Consider the following 17,884-nt stretch of genomic DNA (forward strand, 5'->3'; position numbering starts at 1 on the left):
GGATAATAATGCTAGCCTACCTTATAAGGCTGTTGTAAAGATTCCTCTGACAAGATCGTGGAGGGGTTTAAGGTTTACTTGAAATGGGTGGGTGGAACCAAATTCTAAGTTTTCCGTTCAGAGGCTGCAGTTATGTAGTTCACCACATGGGGCAGTGGTTAGCACTGGGAGGACACCTTGCAACGTTCATCTCCAATTCACAGGTACGCTGCCTTTGAACATGGATGTTCCATTGAACATCATAGCCGAGAGCCAGTATATGGGTGATACTGGAGCAAAACAGGAGGGAGGATATTTGGTTGGGTGGAGCTAGAGACAGAGTAGGTTGGCATGCTGGAATGGACTTTTTAGTAAGTACTCTCACCTTCCTTGGAGGTTTTTAAGCTGAGGTTGGATGACCATCTGTTATGGATGCTTTACAGTAGTTGTGATTACTGCCTTTTCCAGGGGTTGGACTAGATGACCCTTGGGGTCCCTTCCAACTCCACAATTCCATGGTTCTATTATGTGCAGGGCCGGATTTAGGTTTGATGAGGCCCTAAGCTACTGAAGGTAATGGGGCCCTTTATAGGTCTAGCTGTCCTTTGTCAACAACAAATTGTCACTGTTTTATGTGTTGAATATATGCTATATGGTAATTTATGGACCTAATAGGTCCATACACAACACAAAACACTGTTGCTATATGTAGGTTTTATTTTATTAGTTTTTATCCCCCTCTTTCTTTTTTCTTTTTTCCTTTCTCCTCCTGTGATGAGGCTGCATTTTAATGTTTAAAGGTTGAATTTTAATCTTGTTTTTAAGTTGTATTTATTCAACTTGTTTTTATTATTGGTTGTTAGCTGCCCTGAGCCCGGCCTTGGCTGGGGAGGGCGGGGTATAAATAAAAATTTTATTATTATTATTATTATTATTATTATTATTATTATTATTATTATTATTATTATTATTATTATTATTTTGAAAAAAACAACGTTCCTGCACAGCATCCCGATCCAGATCTGGAACCTTGACGGTTTCCTGTTGAAAATGCACCTGCCCCCTCCCCACCCAAAAGATGTTGCGTGTGCGTATATGCGCGCGCCCGAAGTCTTGTGCGAGCGTCGTTGCTTCGCTTTCCACGCCGGTTTGGAGAGTCGGAGGAGAAGCGTCGTTGCTTCGCTAGAAACCTTTCCGGCGCTAGGACCCAGGGAAGGAGAGCAGGGAAGAGTCGGAGGGCCCAAGTGGGCGGAGCGAGTGGAATCCATGGATGCTGAGCTACGTCTTGCTGAGGGTCGCCGTTTGCTCAGGTAACCCGGGCCAGGTGCGTGGCGGGCGGATGCGAGCGAGCTTAAAGGGGTCGCCCAGCGCCCGGTCGGGGCTCCCTCTTCCCCCGGGGTGAACGGCCACGTGGGCGCGGCGGCCTGCGGCTCGGGCGGAGGCGGAAGTGCGAGGCTGCAGCCAGGAGAACGCGGGTAGTGGAGAGTTATAAGCCGATGATATGAAAACAGCAACACGTGAATGCACGCAACTTTAGCTGCGGAAGCAAGGGGCTCCGCCCTGTCCTCCTCTTGGTCCGTCCGTCCTGGATCCCGTATTCTGGGCGCTCCCTTTTCAAGAAGGAGCTCCGCTGCGGAAAGTAAACGAGGCGTATCGTGGTGGCAGGAAGCGAATTCCTAAGCCTTTACTGGTACATCCGCCTGAAAGTTATTAAATCATTCAGATGTGGGAAGTGCTCATATTTTACGTTGGCTTCAGCCTTTTGAGATTGCACTGGTTAACACCTTTCCGGTTTCCCAGGGTTTTTTAGTTGTGACTCTCTCTTTTTTAAGTGATTTTGTGCAGTGTTGGGTGGACTGGCTCTACTCATTTTGTATGGCTGGCATCTTAGAAGGTTATTCCAGAAAATGGGAGATCTCCTGACAAAAATATGTAACTTGTCCCCTAGGTCTGAGGTTTGTAATGACAATTCTTTAAAAAGGGGCCTGAGAAATTGCAGACTGGTTAGCAGAACTTCAGGTAAACTGTTAGAAAGCACTTTTGCAGTTAGCAAGCATATAGAAGTCACAAGTCTCGCTGAAGCAGTGTGGCTCCTGCAAAGATAAGTCCTGCCTCATTAATCATATGGAGTAAGTTGAGAGTGTAGGCGAGTGGATAGAGGTGATCCAGTAGACCCGACCTTTATCAACCTGGACACCTCCAGATGTTTTGGACTGCTGGATGGGAGTTGGAGTCCAAAACATCTGGAGGGCTCCAAATTGCCCTTGTATTATTCTCTGTGGTTTTCCCATAACTGGCCACTGTGGGGAAACAGGATGCTAGACCAGAGGAGCCCTGTCCTGATGCTGCAAGGCCCTTTTGTGTTGATAGCACTGGGTTTTTGAGTGGTTGCCCTTCTTTAATTTTGCTTACAGCCCAGCAGAGCTGCTGTCTGCTCGCACACGTGATCACAAGGTCCCTCAGCGCTCACATGGCCAGAAGGATTTCCTCCCCGATGGATCGCAAGAGCAAGAGGAGAGGCTGCGTCAGTGCCGGGAAGAACACTGGCAGCTTTTGGAGGAAGAGCGTGTGGAGCGGTTGTACGTAGTGTAATACCGCAATAATATAGAATAATAACAAGCAACAATTAAAACTGTCATTAAAAAAAAAGCATTCAGACATCAAGGAGAGATTAAACCACATTGTGCTTGCATGTGTTTAAGCCTAAAAATCACAAGAGAATGGGCTACAGTACAAACCCATCTAGGGAGGTTGTTTCAGAGCCAGGGTTACTGCAGCAGAAAATGTTCTGTCCCATGTCCCAGGCAATAAGTTTAAGGATATGGAACAAGGCATTGGATGATGAGCTTTGTATGGGTGTGCAGGTCCAAGGAGGCAGAGACAGTCTGACAGATTGACTGGTCTCAAACTGTTTAAACTGCTGGCCTGACTTGAGGGTAAAGAAGCTTCAAACATCATTTGCCAGGCCACTATAGGGAAAGTATAGTTCTGCCTCTGTGACTGATGAGCACTGTCAGCCCTATTCTGCGGAAGCATGTATACAGTGAAATAGCTGAATGTGTTAAAAATGTAGATTCACAGTGCCTGCTTTCTTTGCAAGGCAATTTGAAGCTGGATAGAGAAGCAGTTTTTACATAAGGATATGTACATAAGTTGCCCCCTGATCTTTTTTCAAAAGGTTGTGCTTCCAGCTAAGACTAAAATGGTTTCTTAACCCCTTTTCAGTTAAGGTAACAGGATATAATTTTATTTAAACTTCTTTTGTAGGGGAAGTCTGGTGGCAGCTGAGTGGAAGCCCCAGGAAGGCATTGTCGAGCTGAAAACCCCTGCTGTAAGTCGCACTGTTCATCTTTATGCTGTTGTTTCTCGCTCTTTATTTTTTAATTCTGTAGTGTCCCTACAGAGCCTGGCTTCAAATAAAAAAAACCCACCACACAGCGTGGAGTTTGGATTGGGGTCTAGGCTTTGCCAGGTATGGCTTTTCCTTCTGGCACAGCTCAGTGTAGAAGCTGATTTTGCAGTGTTCAGCTTGGGAGCAGCCATGGCAGAGGGCTGGATTGGTTTTGGAACCTGCTACTCTCCCTGGAGAGCAGCTTCTCTGATGGTGCTGGCCAGTACAGCGCTTAGATGATGAGGGGGTGGCAGGTGGCTTCATGAAATCTACATGCTTCACCCCCAGTTCCTCCCAGTTTCATCCACATCTTGCTTCCCTGTGGCATTCTAAGCCAGGCATAGGCAAACTCGGCCCTCCAGATGTTTTGGGACTACAACTCCCATGTTCCCTAGCTAACAGGACCAGTGGTCAGGGATGATGGGAATTGTAGTCCCAAAACATCTGGAGGGCCGAGTTTGCCTATGCCTGTAAGCAAAAGATAAGGCAGGAAGACAGCCACTGTAATTGAAGCATGGGACATGGATAGGTAGCCTGAGTAAGTCATATAGAGCTGTATAGCTTCAAGAACGCCGTGCAGAGATCTAGATGGGGAAGTTATGGGTATCCTTAAATAGAGATGTGGAAGGATGATTGTGCCCCACTGTAATCTTCTCAAACAGTAGCTTTCACAAAAGGTAGAAGGTGACACATCCTCAAGCCTCACCTGCAATTCATGCCACAGGGCAACAGATCAGGTTCTCCTCTTATGTATAGCCAAAAGCCTGATGGAGAGGATATGACTACATCACAGAAGAGAGTCTGGAATATTTTCCTTAAAGGATCCAGCCTTTCTGGGCATGCCTTACCTTGCAGAAAACCATTTTGAAGGCTTGTGTATCTGTCTAGAGCTAATCCTAACAACTGACATTTTCTTTCCTTGCCAGGGGAAATTCTGGCATACTATGGGTTTTGCAGAGCACGGAAAGCAATGCTTGCATCCAGAAGAAGCCCTGTATCTCCTGGAATGTGTAAGTAGACCGGGCTTGCAGGCTTAAGAAATTTTGATTCCATGTTTTTATCAAGTGTCGAGTGGGATTTTGCACAGGCAGCTGCCTTCCCCTCCTCATTTGTTCTGCAGCACCTCGCAGAAAGGTCTCAAGCTTCATGAAGCCACCTGTCGCAGAATAAATGATGATCGTTTGCAAATATGCACATTTATCTGTGGAGCACAGAAGTAGGATGGGGACAGAGGGGGAAGGAGAGTGCAGAATGTGCACAGGGGTAATCGTGCACTGCTAAGAAGAATTGATGTAACAAACCATGCCTTGTAATATTGCCGTATTCCACCCTAGCTGAAGTAAGGAGAGGATGATACTGTGTGCTTAGAAAATAGCTGGCGTTGCCCCTTTGTGTCTTTATGGTGCTCAAACCTAGACAGCATCTTAAAAAGTAGAGACATCACCTTGCAAACAAAGGTCTGTATAGTAAAAGCTATGGTTTTCCCAGTAGTGATGTATGGAAGTGAGAGCTGGACCATAAAGAAGGCTGATCGCTGAAGAATTGATGCTTTTGAATTATGGTGCTGGAGGAGGCTCTTGAGAGTCCCACGGACTGCAAGAAGAACAAACCTATCCATTCTTAAGGAAATCAGCCCTGAGTGCTCACTGGAAGGACAGATTGTGAAGCTGAGGCTCCAATATTTTGGCCACCTCACGAGAAGAGAAGACTCCCTGGAAAAGACCCTGATGTTGGGAAAGATGGAGGGCAGAAGGAGAAGGGGACGACGAGATGGTTGGACAGTGTTCTCGAAGCTACCAGCATGAGTTTGACCAAACTGCGGGAGGCAGTGGAAGACAGAAGTGCCTGGCGTGCTCTGGTCCATGGGGTCACGAAGAGTCGGACACGACTAAACAACAACAAGAGAAGGGGTCAATATACCCTTGCTATAGTTTGCTCCATTGTTTTCTGCTGCTTCCGTTGCCTGGTTGCCTCTTCTTGTCACAGACTGAGAGCAGACTCTGTTACACTAGTGTCACCTTCCCCAGTTGGACTCCCAACTCTCATCACTCCTAGCCAGCGTGGTCAGTGGTCAGGGATGAAGGGGGTTGTCATCCCAACAACATCTGAATACCTAAGGTTGGGAAAAGCTGCCCTTGTTCTTTGTAAAGGGTAGGCAGTGTGTACCTGTTCTTAAGTATCTGTAAGCACCTGGGTGCATGTGTTGGGATTGGACCAGGTCCCCAAAACCTTCTTACAATAGATGTTAAGGATCCTATTCAGCCCAAGTGGGACACACCCTCTATTCTCCACCTCAATACATGCTGTTGCCCTAAATCCCCAAGAGGGAAGGTTAAAGAAAAAAGCAGTGTACTTCTGAGTTAAAATGGGCTGGCTGGCTCCTGAGTCCACAGAATATGGTCCCCACAGAGTTTTTATGCAGGCTTTAATTCCTAAATGTTATTCTCCTGTCTTCTAGGGATCTATTCAGCTGTTCTACAGAGGCCTGCCTATGTCAGTTCAGGAAGCCTATGAGAATCTGCTATCCCAGAAGACAGTGAGCCTGCTGAAGTACCAGGTATGTCTCAGGATTTGGGTTTGGCTGCAGGTATTCAATCTCGTGGAAAAGTCAACAAAGCCCAAGCTCACACGTATGGCACTGAATCGGAATGAATGAAAATGGCGAGAGTTCTACAGCAAGCACAGAACCACATTTGGAGACGTATCAACCTGTGTTGGCGAAGTATTTAGTTTCTGAGTGATAGAAGGAGTTTATCTCATTCCCTGGGGACTGGGAGTTACGTGGAGGTTCAGAGCAAACAGCCCTGTGCCAAATTGGTTACCACAATATAGTTAGCAGATGCATTTACTCTGGCAGCGAAGGATGTGTGTCAGTATACTACCAGTGTTTTGGGCTTTCTGTTAAGTAACATAGGAGACTTAAAATATTTTTCATGCTTCAATGTTCTATGAAAGCATAAACAATAATCTGCTGTGGTATCTGATAGCTCTATAGCCCTTTTCTTTATTTAATTACTTTTTATAAAAGTGTGTGTGTGTGTGTGTGTGTGTGTGTGTGTGTGAGAGAGAGAGAGAGAGAGAGAGAGAGAGAGAGAGAGAGAGAGTGTAAGTATACACCTCCTCTTTTTCTTTCTTTTCCATAATGGAAAGTTAAGATCTGTGAGTCTGACGGTATATGTTGGCTTAAGGGCTCTTCAGCTGATTTGTGGCATTCTCCACAAAGGTGAATGGTGCCTGTGATTGTGTTTGGAAGAGAAGTGCAAGTCTCTCTGGCATCTTACCAGGTGCTGCAGCACAGGCTGTGAGCTACTCTCCTTGTAAATAATAATGATAATAGTAATGAGTGCTTTGGGGTGACAAAGCATTAACATGCAAAGCAAAATGAGTCACAATCACTCTGCAAATATTGTTTTTGTTTTATAATGTGTTTTGGAGAAGCTTATATGATAAATGTGCCTTTGGCGACATGGATCTGATACAGATTTTTATTGTTACTATTTTATTTCCTAAAATTTATACACCGCTTGATTGTAAAAACAACACCACCTCAAAGCAGTTAACAAAAAGATAAGGCGATAAAATCAAGCAAAATTACAACCCAACTTCAAAACATACTAAAGTTAAAATACTAAAACCGATTAAAATTACCTCAAGTTTCTAAGCATCTGGGTAGGCTTGTCTAAACAAGAATGTTTTTAGCAGGTGCAGAAAGGGGTGAAGGTGCCTGCTTGGTCTCAATAGGTAGGGTGTTTCAAACTGTTGGTGCTGCCACACACACACACACACACACACCCTACCCCTACACATCTCTGCTGGAGAGGCAATAGCAGCAGCTGAGCAGAATGGCTTTCCGTCATGGGTAATGTTGATTCAAGTTTTGTTGCATGATCCTGAAAGGACACAAAAGTCAGACTTCATTTTCATCCCTGTTTTAAGGTATTCAGCCACTTGAAAAGACTGGGTTACATCGTTCTGAGATTCCGTCCCAGGTAATTGTTTGATGGTGGTCTTTCCCCCTCCCTTAGAAACCCTTCTCAAGGTTTTCCTTTAGGCACCCCCTTAGCATTGCATGTTGGTTCCTTCTGTCTGTCTTGCACTCCCTCCTTTTTGACACCCCAACCTCCCAAGGTTAATGCATGCCTTCCCATCCTTTGGGTCAGTCATGAGACCGGTATATGGATTTTGCCTCCCACTTCTTCCTTCGATTTCAAATGAGTCTGTGGATTAGTCAGGTGAAGAGCTGATAACCAGGAGGAAGGGACGTTTCCTATCGCTGTTTCTGCGTTGCTAAAAAGGCTTTTGCAGCTAAGAGTGAATGGCATGTCCTGGTTTCTGTTCTCTGATCCCCTCTTTTTATATAATATTTTTTATTAAATTTTCTGTTTTACAATTTCAAATAAACATTTTACAAACTTTAAAATATCCAATGACTTCCTCCTTCTCCTTCCATGGTTAATTTTACATATCTTGCATCCCTGCATATTTTACAATAACCATTCAAATCAATTTCCCACTATTACATCCATCAAGAATTATTAACACTGTTGAATTTATCTTAATGTTGCCAGCGTTTTCAGCTGTACATGGCTATTTTCCATATACTCAATAAACATTTTCCAATCTTCTTTAAACGTATGTTCTCCTTGCTCTCTTATTCTGTATGTTAAATCTTCAAGCTGTTCATATTCTGTCAACTTGAGTTGCCAATCCTCTTTAGCTGGGACCTCGCTCACTTTCCATTTTGGGGCTAACAAAACACGGGCTGCAGTTATTGCGTACATGGATAACCTTTTCTGACACCTGGGGATTTCAGTCTGGGTTATCCCCAGCAGAACAGACTCTGGTTTCCTGGGGGAAAGTAATTTTAAACATTTATTTCTTTCAGTTCATCATAGATCATTTCCTAATCCTCTTTTACCTTTTTACATGTCCACCACATTATTATTTATTATTTATACCCCGCCCATCTGGCTGGCCTTCTCCAGCCACTATGGGCGGCTTACAACAAACCACTCCAACAAAATATTAAAATATAGTAATACATCAAACATTAAAAACTTCCCTAAACAGGGCTGCCTTCAGATGTCTTCTAAAAGTTTGGTAGTTGTTGTTATCTTTGACATCTGATGGGAGGGCGTTCCACAGGGCGGGTGCTACTACCGAGAAGGCCTTCTGCCTAGTTCCCTGTAACTTGGCTTCTCTCAGTGAAGGAACCGTCAGAAGGCCTTCGGTGCTGGACCTCAGTGTCCGGGTAGAACGATGTGAAAGAATGTTCCCTCCACCTCTTTACACTTCCAGCACTTATCTGCTTCTGTCTTGTAAATCTTAGCCAACCTACTCAGAGTTTAATACCATCTTCTGATTCCCCTTTTAACTCCACAGCACTGTTCCAACGCCATATGAGAGGCAGCTGAATCTGGATAGCCACTGCCAGGGCACAGAGAGAAGTCGCAGCAAGAGGCGGAGGAGCTCCAGCCCTCGGTAAAACCATACAGATGCTGGGAGTGGTGCCCTTGACTGGCTAGCCCTAGGTGGGCATGTTACTGCATACTGTGAAATGTATCAGTTCTGTTTCTGTCCCGTCCCCCCCCCCCCCAGCAATTTTCATGTTTGCCACTTGCCACAATTTAGGGGTGGTCAATTTGGTGCCCTGCAGAGGTTGCTGGACTCCAGCTCCTATCATCACTAATCAGTGGCCATGCTGGCTGTGGCAGATGGGAGCTTTGTATCCCAACATCATCTGGAAGCCCGCAGGTTTTGCACCCATTCCCAAAGGGTAGATAAAGGTAAAGGGACCCCTGACCATTAGGTCTAGTCGTGGCCGACTCTGGGGTTATCTCTGTTTATTGGCCGAGGGAGCCGACGTACAGCTTCCGGGTCATGTGGCCAACATGACTAAGCCGCTTCTGGCGAACCAGAGCAGCGCGTGGAAACGCCGTTTACCTTCCCGCCGGAGTGGTACCTATTTATCTACTTGCACTTTGATGTGCTTTCAGACTGCTAGGCTGGAAGGAGCAGGGACCGAGCAACGGGAGCTCACCCCATCGCGGGGATTCAAACTGCCAACCTTCTGATCGGCAAGCCCTAGGCTCTGTGGTTTAACCCATAGTGCCACCCACGTCAGTGCAAAGAGTCAAGAACTCAATAATAGCCGTTATTGCATTAGATAACAGGTGGGGCCTAATGGATTCCTTCAATTACTGTGACCTTGCTAGTTTGTGATGGTAAAGGAGCATGCCCATGTTTTATTTGTCTGGGGCCTTCATTATACGTCTTTAGGTGCCAGGCGAAAATGTTACAAGGGAAGATAGTAATTAGTCCTCCCAGCACACGAGGTCTGAAACTACAATGAAACTACACATGTGAAATGGATTTTATATTTATAAGATTTTATATTTATAAGATGTAACAGAGGCACTGTTTGTAAGGAGGGAAAGGTCAGCTGCAAGAATGGACTAACGACTAGTGAAGGATGATGACTGCACATTAAACAAGAGATGATGCGGCTATGGGAGGAAATGGATCACCATATGTTTGCAACAGGAGCGGGAAACCTGATTTTAAGAAATTGTATTAAAGTACCTTATTTTCCTGTGTATACATCTCTCCTCATTTTCTTAAATCTTAGTCCCCCAAAATAGGGGGCGTCTTATACATAGGGATGTCTTATAGATGGGAAAATACGGTAATTTGGTTTGATTTGTAATAATTTGGAAATAATTTTTTTTAACTAATTAAAGAAAAAGAAAACATTCCTCTTCAACCAGGCCTTTAGCTGATTAATATTCTATGGCCTTTTAAATGTGTTTGTGGGAGGGGCATTTTTGTTTTGTTTTTGTTTTAGCTGTTAATTTTATGCTTCTATCCTTTTTTTTATCTTGTGAACCACCCTGAGACATTCAGATGTAGGGTGGTATATACATTTTAATAATAATAATAATAATATCACCACCAGGTTCAATTCCTGGCATCTCCAGTTTATTATTATTATTATTCATTTATTTCTCTTTTCCCCTTGGTTAGGTTGTCACAAGACAAGAAACCCAAAGATTCAGAGAAGTCTCAGGAGTGCAGAGAGTCGCCCCAAAAGACCAGGAGGTATCACGAGAGTTCCAAGCACCCAACGTCCGATGATTCTTCCAAGGAAAGCACGAATGCTTCAGATCCTAAAACTGCAGTTGTGGAGCCAGCCCCATCTTGTAGCATCCCAAGAGAAGCTCCAGCTCGTGCTCAAGATGACAAGAAGAGGTCTAGCAAGACCTTTCGTGGGGACCGCAGCAACGTCGGTCCTTCCCGCTGGGATTACACCACTATTACTTTCCCCAACATGGGTGCCGATTGCCCGCAGACCCTCCTGGCAGAGCCTGATAAGAGGTTCCTTCCGGAGAACATAACAGCCCGGGAGGTTGATGCGACCCGTTGGCGCAGGAAGCTCAACCAGAAGCACGAGAGGTTGACCCGCAAGGAGCGGGAACAGTTGAAGTGGGAGAGCAGGTACAAAAGCAGCGTCAACGAGGATAGAGAAGTCCGGCGTTGCTCCACATGGCAAGAGTATAAGGCGCTTCTGAAAGAGAGGAGGCGGTGGGAGGAACGGAACCGCCCTACACACCTCTGGGAGCAGGCGGTCACCCCGCTTGTGAAGCCAGACCAAGAACTGTCAACAGGTATTGTTGAAAAGAGGCTTTGTTCCCTTTTGCGGTAGGGTGACGGGCTAGAATTCAGGTTTCCCCAGAGGCTCCTGAAGGGCAGTTCTTGCATCAGTCCTCTGGACGGAGCAACTCCTTCAGAGGGATGACATTCCCAAACAGGCCTAGGACCAGGCCAAGAAATAGTCCATTGCATGCACCTTTCAAGCTGATGCCTCCAGGGATGTGATGCTATTGGTGGCAAGAACCATTGGGGCAGAGTGCCTACTAGCTTAGTAACCCAGTTCATTATTTCCCCCTTTATATTGCCTTCACCACATCTTTTTCTGTGCCTTCCCCTACTGCCCAGCTACTTATTTTTTTAAAAGAAATTATTTTAATAATAATAAATTAATAAGAATAAAAGTGTGCACCCCACCACCGAGACTATTCCATTGTAACTATCCAACCTCCCAAAATTTTAACACCTCTTGTGATGGTTTGACCCCTTTCCATTTTAACAGTACAAATTCTACAAACACCTTCCATATCTCCTCAAAATCATTTCTCCTGCATATTCCCCGTCTTACCTTAATGGCACATGTTAATTTATCATTCATAGCTATATCCCACACCTTTTTTTTTTTAAACCATTCTTCCATTTTATATTCTGCCTGTCCCTTCCACTTCCTAGCTGTAATAATTTGTGCAGCTGTCAGTAAATTTGTGAGCAAGTCCTTCATAGCCTGTGAACCTTCCACCCCATTGTAAATTAATAATAGTGCTACCTCTGGACTTTGGGTCAACTTTAACCCAGTGATTTCTGTTATCTCCTTAATCACCCTTTGCCCCCCAAAAAGGTACTTATTTATACCCCCACCACGTGTGTGGACATAATTCCTGGTTTCCTGGCATCCCTTCCTGCCAGGCTACTTCAATTAGAAAACCTTCTTGTACTTTGAGAAAATCAGTACATGCTCGCCCACCCTCTTTCTATTTACTGAATTTGCATTTTATTGCTGCATAGACTTCATTCTCTTTGCATGCAACTATTCTCATTCACAGATCCTCTGGGCAGAAGGAGAGGAAGGTGCATATAGCTTTGTTGGAGTGGAGGGTGGCGTGGTCAGAATGGTGAGAATGCCTAATCAGGGCAGATAAGATCTTTGAAAAATGCATGCCCCTAATCTAGACCTCTCTTGTGTTCTCCCCACTAGCGAGTGTGCTCCAACAGATCAATGTGTTCCAGCCCTCCCATATCCTGGATGAGGCATCTCTGTAAGTATCAAAACTAGAAAGCTGGCCAAATGCTTTTTAATCTCTCTTCAGTGGTTCTAGGTGTTAGCAGCTATTCTATACTTTGTATACTGACTTTAAAATATTTCACTCCTGATTTTAAGTTGAAACATAGCTCAGTTGGTTAGACTCGCAGGGGTCAGCAAACTTTTTCAGCAGAGGGCCGGTCCACTGTCCCTCAGACTTTGGGAGGGGCCAGACTATATTTTTTTGGGGGGATGAACGAATGCCTATGCCCCACAAATAACCCAGAGACGCATGTTTAGGGAAGTTTTTAATATTTAATGCTGTATTGTTTTTAACACTCGATTGGGAGCCGCCCAGAGTGGCTGGGGAAACTCAACCAGATGAGTGGGCTATAAATTATTATTATTATTATTATTATTATTATTATTATTATTATTATTATTATTTAAATAAAAGCACACTTTCTACTCATGTAACAACACCAGGCAGGCCCCACAAATAACCCAGAGATGCATTTTTAATAAAAGGACACATTCTACTCATGTAAAAACATGCTGATTCCCGGACTATTCGCAGGCTGGATTTAGAAGGCAATTGGGTCGGATCCAGCCCCCGGACCTTTGTTTGCCTACCCATGGGTTAGAGCATGACACCAATAACGCCAAGGTTGCAGGTTTGATCCCTGTATGGGACAGCTGCCCATTCCTGCATTGCAGGGGGTTGAACGAGATGCTCCTCAGGGTCCCTTCCAACTCTCCAGTTGTGTGATTCTGTGGCAGCTCATGAACTTCGAATGCTGTTTTAAATTATGTGCCAGACACGTGCTTACCAAAGGACTAACATCCAAACCAACTAATCATCATGGGCAAAGCGCAGTGTGTACCTGAATGTTCCTGCTTCTTCCAGTCATAGAAGTGGGAGGATATCAGTTGCAAGTTCAGTTCAGTTTTATCTGCTTGCCATTCATCCTTGTCAGTAGAGAACATCCTTTGAGAGACGCTCTCGTTCATGAGTCTCAGGCGGTGGCAATGCTTGGAATACTGAAATCCAGAGCCTGTGGTTCCGTATCTGATAGGGAAGCTTTGTAATTCTGGGTTGTGTAAAGACTGCATAAACCAAGTTAAAGACTTGTTTGCTGTTAATTGGGAGCGTGCAAATGAAATCTGCTATGTGTGGTGGTTGGGGAGGTGGATTTCAGAGCCCAGAGGAAACACTGCTGTCTGTTTAAAAGCTAATGTCTAACCTACCTAGCTGTGGAATTAATCTGGATGTCTGTTAAAGCAGGCATGGCCAAACTTGGCCCTCCAGCTGTTTTGGGACTACAGTTCCCATCATCCCCGACCACTGGTCCTGTTAGCTAGGGATGGTGGGAGTTGTAGTCCCAAAACAGCTGCAGACCAGACTGGAAGACCAGAGTGTGTCTTTGCTATCCTTCTGAGTTCCCTGGCCTTATTATGATGCCCACTCTCAACCCCCTCTCCCAGCCAACTCTTTTAACACCTTAAGAAGTTATGGGTCCCCTTCCCTTAATTCCACTCTAGATCCTGCCAAAATATGCTGTAGCTAAAGATGTGCTTTCCTGTTTTTCCCTCCTCTGGTACTTCTCTGTGGGTACAGGAGACCTTTCAAGCTTTGTACTGATAACTAACCTCCTCAACAGACTGCAGAACGATACCAGGGACATGAAGATTGATTTTGATGTGTATCAAGCAGATGTGGCTTCCAGCTTCAAGAAGAATGACCCTGGGAAGCCTTACGCCCGGATGTGTGTTCGGAGGTACTAGGCACTCATCAGTTTATTGATCAGCAAAGCTACATATTCTAATCTGCTAAAGAATTTAGCTTACAGTTTTGTTATGGAGAGAGCCTAAGCCTTCCTTCAAAAAAGTGGAAGTTTTAGCTCTAATGGGTTGCATCAACAAGCGGTTTTTAGAGTACTGTAGTTGAATGGTTTGAAATCCTTAAAAGCAATGTACATGCTGAGAAAGTGGAACTCTTCCGCAGTCACCAAGGATGCCTGCCTTTAGAGAGGAGATCATGCCAGCTGGGCAAGTTCCTGCTGCAGTCCAGGTGTGGGTGTGAGTGGGTGTAAGGATAAGAGAGTCTTCCACCAACCCAACAGACACACAAGGACTGTCTTGTTAGTAGTGCTCTTTGATTTGGGGCAGGAACCTGGTTGTGGAGACCATGTGAGGACTCTGAATCCCAGCTGCTGAATTCCCTAGCCCCCTCTATACTTTCTGGTTCTGTGGCCGATATTTCAGCCCAGAGGTTTTCAAACTCTTTGAGTCCACAGCTCCCTTGACCAACTAAATTCTTTCTGCGGGACCCCTGTGGGGCTCAGGAGCCCAGTTATCACCCCTGGCCTGCAGAGCTGGCAGCCCCTCACCCTTTTTCAAACACCCTCCCTTGTGGAGTGTTCCCTCAGGCTCCCCTCCTCTCCCCTCTCCTTGGGAGTCCTCTGAGCAGCCGCTGCTGCCACCCCTGGTCTCTGAGCTGCCCCCTCTGCCTGAAAGAGAGATGCCTCTTCACACTGCCCCACAGGGGCCTGGGACTTACCTGTCCGTTCCCAACAGCAAGGGCAGGCGAACTGGCTGTCTGGGCTTCCTCACCCACTTGCTTGTTTACTCCAAGGCCGCCTCAGCTCCTGGCACATACCCGCACTGCCATCAGGGGCGTCTTACCCATAGAGGCTAGTGGCATGGGGCACCAAGTTCTGTTTTTTTTTTTATAATAAATTTTTATTCAAAGTTTTCACAATTTCACACACAACACAAATAAAGAAAAAACAAAATAATAGAACAATATAGAGAAAGAGAATGCACACATAAAACACGTATAAATTCTAATTTTTCTTTCTTATAACTTACTTTCCCGACTTCCTCATACCTCCCCTTTCTGTATTCTAATTTCAAAATAAAATTTCAGCAAATTCTTCCCATACTTTTAGCTTAATTTTAATATTATTTGATTTCTTTAAATTTACCCTTACCGCAGTTAACCCCTTATTTTATAATCCAGCGTCTTTCTAACATTCATTAATTTTGCAATGTTTCTTTAAATATTCTTTAAATTTTCCTCAATCCTCTTCCGCCGTATCTCTTCTCTGGTCCCGGATTCTGCTCGTCATTTCCGCCAATCCCATGTAGTCAATCACCTTCATTTGCCATTCTTCCACAGTGGGTAGCTCTTGCGTCTTCCAGTACTTTGCGATGAGTATTCTTGCAGCTGTTGTAGCATACATAAAGAAAGTTCTATCCTTCTTTGACACCAGTTGGCCCAAGTTCTGGAGGGCACCAGGAAAGAGGCTGAGGCGGGATGCAGCGCCTCCTGACATCAGCTCGCCGCCTCCGCCATACCACGCCGAAGCAGCACCGTGCTTGGAGCCTCCGTCTGCCATGGCCACCACGGCACGAAGCAGCCAGCTGAGCCGGGAGGCGCCGTGTCCAGCTTCTGCCTCTTCCCCGCCAGAGGAGCCGCCCTCCAGCCGCTGCCCACCTCCTCCAGCCCCGCCGGCAGTGCCATCCTCCCTAAAAAAAACTCTGGGAAATGGGGGGGTGCCGCCGGAGGGAGCTGGATATGCTTAAGATGGCCCTGACTGCCATGGCACACTGGTTGAAAACTACTGCTTTAGCCAATACTTACCCGCATGGTTATCAAAATTCTGTCCCTAATATTGAGGGCTTGAAATTCCCTGCCGCCCCCCCCCCCCCCCACTGAATACAGTACTAGATTCCCAGGAATTTACATATGTCACCAGACAGCTAGATCACGGGAATACCAGTTTCCCAACCTGCTCCAAGTTAGATGTCTTTTTTCAGAAAATCAAGCATGTTTGCTGTTGAGAAAGATAAGCATCTCTCCCTCTCTCTCTCTCATAGGTTTGATGAGCCGATCCCATCCCTGAGGGCAGTGAAGCAGCTTGCTTGCCAAAGTGGAGATGTCACAGTGGTCTTTGCACTAGTAGACAATGGAGACATCTCTTTCTACTCTTTCAAGGAATTCAAGCTGCCTGTGGACGTTCATCCCTGATGTTCCTGCTGTCACATCGGGAAACATCTTTGGAACTGGTGTGTGTTTTATACAAAATATTACTCAGGACTATATAGAATTTAATATCTACCTACCTTGTGTCGCCAGTAGATGCAATTTTCATGCAGCAAGAACCTGCCCATTTCATAAAAGCAAAGAGTAGTTCAAACAAAACAAACATTTCTGGACAGAAACGTGCAAATGTATTTTGTTTGTTTTTTGCCTGGACATGGCATAGTGGCTCTGCCAATCTGGAATGATTTGCTAGTTATTTGATGCCAGGGAAGTGTTTCCATGATAAATAATGTTGCTCGTACCATCTGGAAGCCTTGGCAAACAAACTCTAGAAACCAACATTCAGTATCAGTGATTCAACAAGTGACGCAGAGCAAGCCATTATTGCAGGGATAGCCAATGTTGTTGGACTGCAACTTCCATCATCCCTGACCATTGACCTTGCAGGCTCTGGCTGATGGGAATTGTAATCTAACATCTGGAGGACCGTATTGTCTTTCCCTGTGTTTATTGCATGATGTTCTTTCTAGTCACAGAACAGCCAGTGAAAACCTGAGAATAGTCTTCTGTGGTTGGGCAGATAGATGATTTTTCAAGTGCTTTCCTCACCGTCTTCAACAGCAATGATCTTTCAGAGGAAAGGAAACTACAGAACATGGAGATTTTGCAGAGAGTCCATGGAAAAAGACACCACCGGTTTGTGTGTGTGTGTTATTTCCATAAAGTTAGTGAACCTTTAATTATTCAGAGCTGGAATCATTATTACTGGGCTGCCATACTTCTGCTTTACAGCTTCTCTCCAGGATGCAAATTGATATTCCCTGTTGAGAATTAACTGTCTGTATTACAAAGTTTATTTATAACCCTTGCTGCTATGGAGTTTTTTTCTTCTTCTCCAGATACCAAATTTCTGCCTCTTTTTTGCCTATGAACTTGCTACAGTCGTTGAAGCCAGAAAGCAGTTATCAAAAATAAAGGGCCTGTGTGTTTTTTCCTAAGAAATTTTAGAGGTAGTTTTGTTTATGAAGGTTGGGGGTTTTTTTGCCAAGTGTGGAGGCTAAACAATAAAATAACAATTAGGTTTACATTAATACAGTGTCTTCTGGTCCTTTTAGGGTGCTTTCATAGGGTGCATTTCTCTTAGGCAAAATATGATTGACAGCAGTTAATGCATTCTGGTCAAATACTTCAGGGCTTTCTTACTTGGCAGTAGTTTGCAGTTTACTACTGCCAGCATTTGCTAACAAGTGGATTCCCAAATGATCTCCCAGAATGCACTGCATTTCTTTTGTGCCCAAGACAGAGAAGCAACCGAAAATTGTTGGGCATTTAGCAGCTTTGCCTACCCAGTCATAGTTACCTGAAAGAAGAGACACTAGGTCTATGATCAGAGCTGTCCTAGTGCTTCAGTATAAGGGGAGACACGAGACCGTATAAGGGGAGACACGGTGTATGCTATAATAGAAAACCCGTAATCCCAACCCAACCCAAATACCATCATGTTTATATGATGTCAACATTAAGCAGCAAGCCTTGCCCTCTGTTCTCATAAAGTGTATTTGTTCCACCCAATTTGGAT

The 17,884-nt window shown here is 44.9% G+C and overlaps 1 protein-coding gene across 2 annotated transcripts; it reads left to right on the top strand.

The window, feature by feature from the left end:
* The first annotated feature begins 1,073 nt into the window (after window positions 1-1,073).
* TSEN54 (tRNA splicing endonuclease subunit 54) lies at window positions 1,074-17,396 on the top strand. 2 transcript variants are annotated; one of them, XM_083725693.1, is made up of 12 exons: window positions 1,074-1,289; window positions 2,394-2,558; window positions 3,247-3,310; window positions 4,297-4,380; window positions 5,829-5,927; window positions 7,307-7,359; window positions 8,753-8,851; window positions 10,394-11,034; window positions 12,213-12,273; window positions 13,919-14,035; window positions 16,140-16,328; window positions 16,836-17,396. In XM_083725693.1, the coding sequence occupies exons 1-11, from the start codon at window positions 1,075-1,077 to the stop codon at window positions 16,288-16,290; spliced, it is 1,749 nt and encodes a 582-aa protein (XP_083581819.1). In that variant the 5' UTR covers window position 1,074; the 3' UTR covers window positions 16,291-16,328; window positions 16,836-17,396. The 2 variants fall into 2 exon arrangements, with proteins under 2 accessions (XP_083581819.1, XP_083581818.1); XM_083725692.1 differs by having other exon boundaries at window positions 16,140-17,396.
* The last annotated feature ends 488 nt before the right edge of the window (window positions 17,397-17,884 follow it).

The sequence above is a fragment of the Podarcis gaigeae genome, assembly GCF_964106915.1.
Source record: "Podarcis gaigeae genome assembly, chromosome: 2".
NCBI lineage: Eukaryota > Metazoa > Chordata > Lepidosauria > Squamata > Lacertidae > Podarcis > Podarcis gaigeae.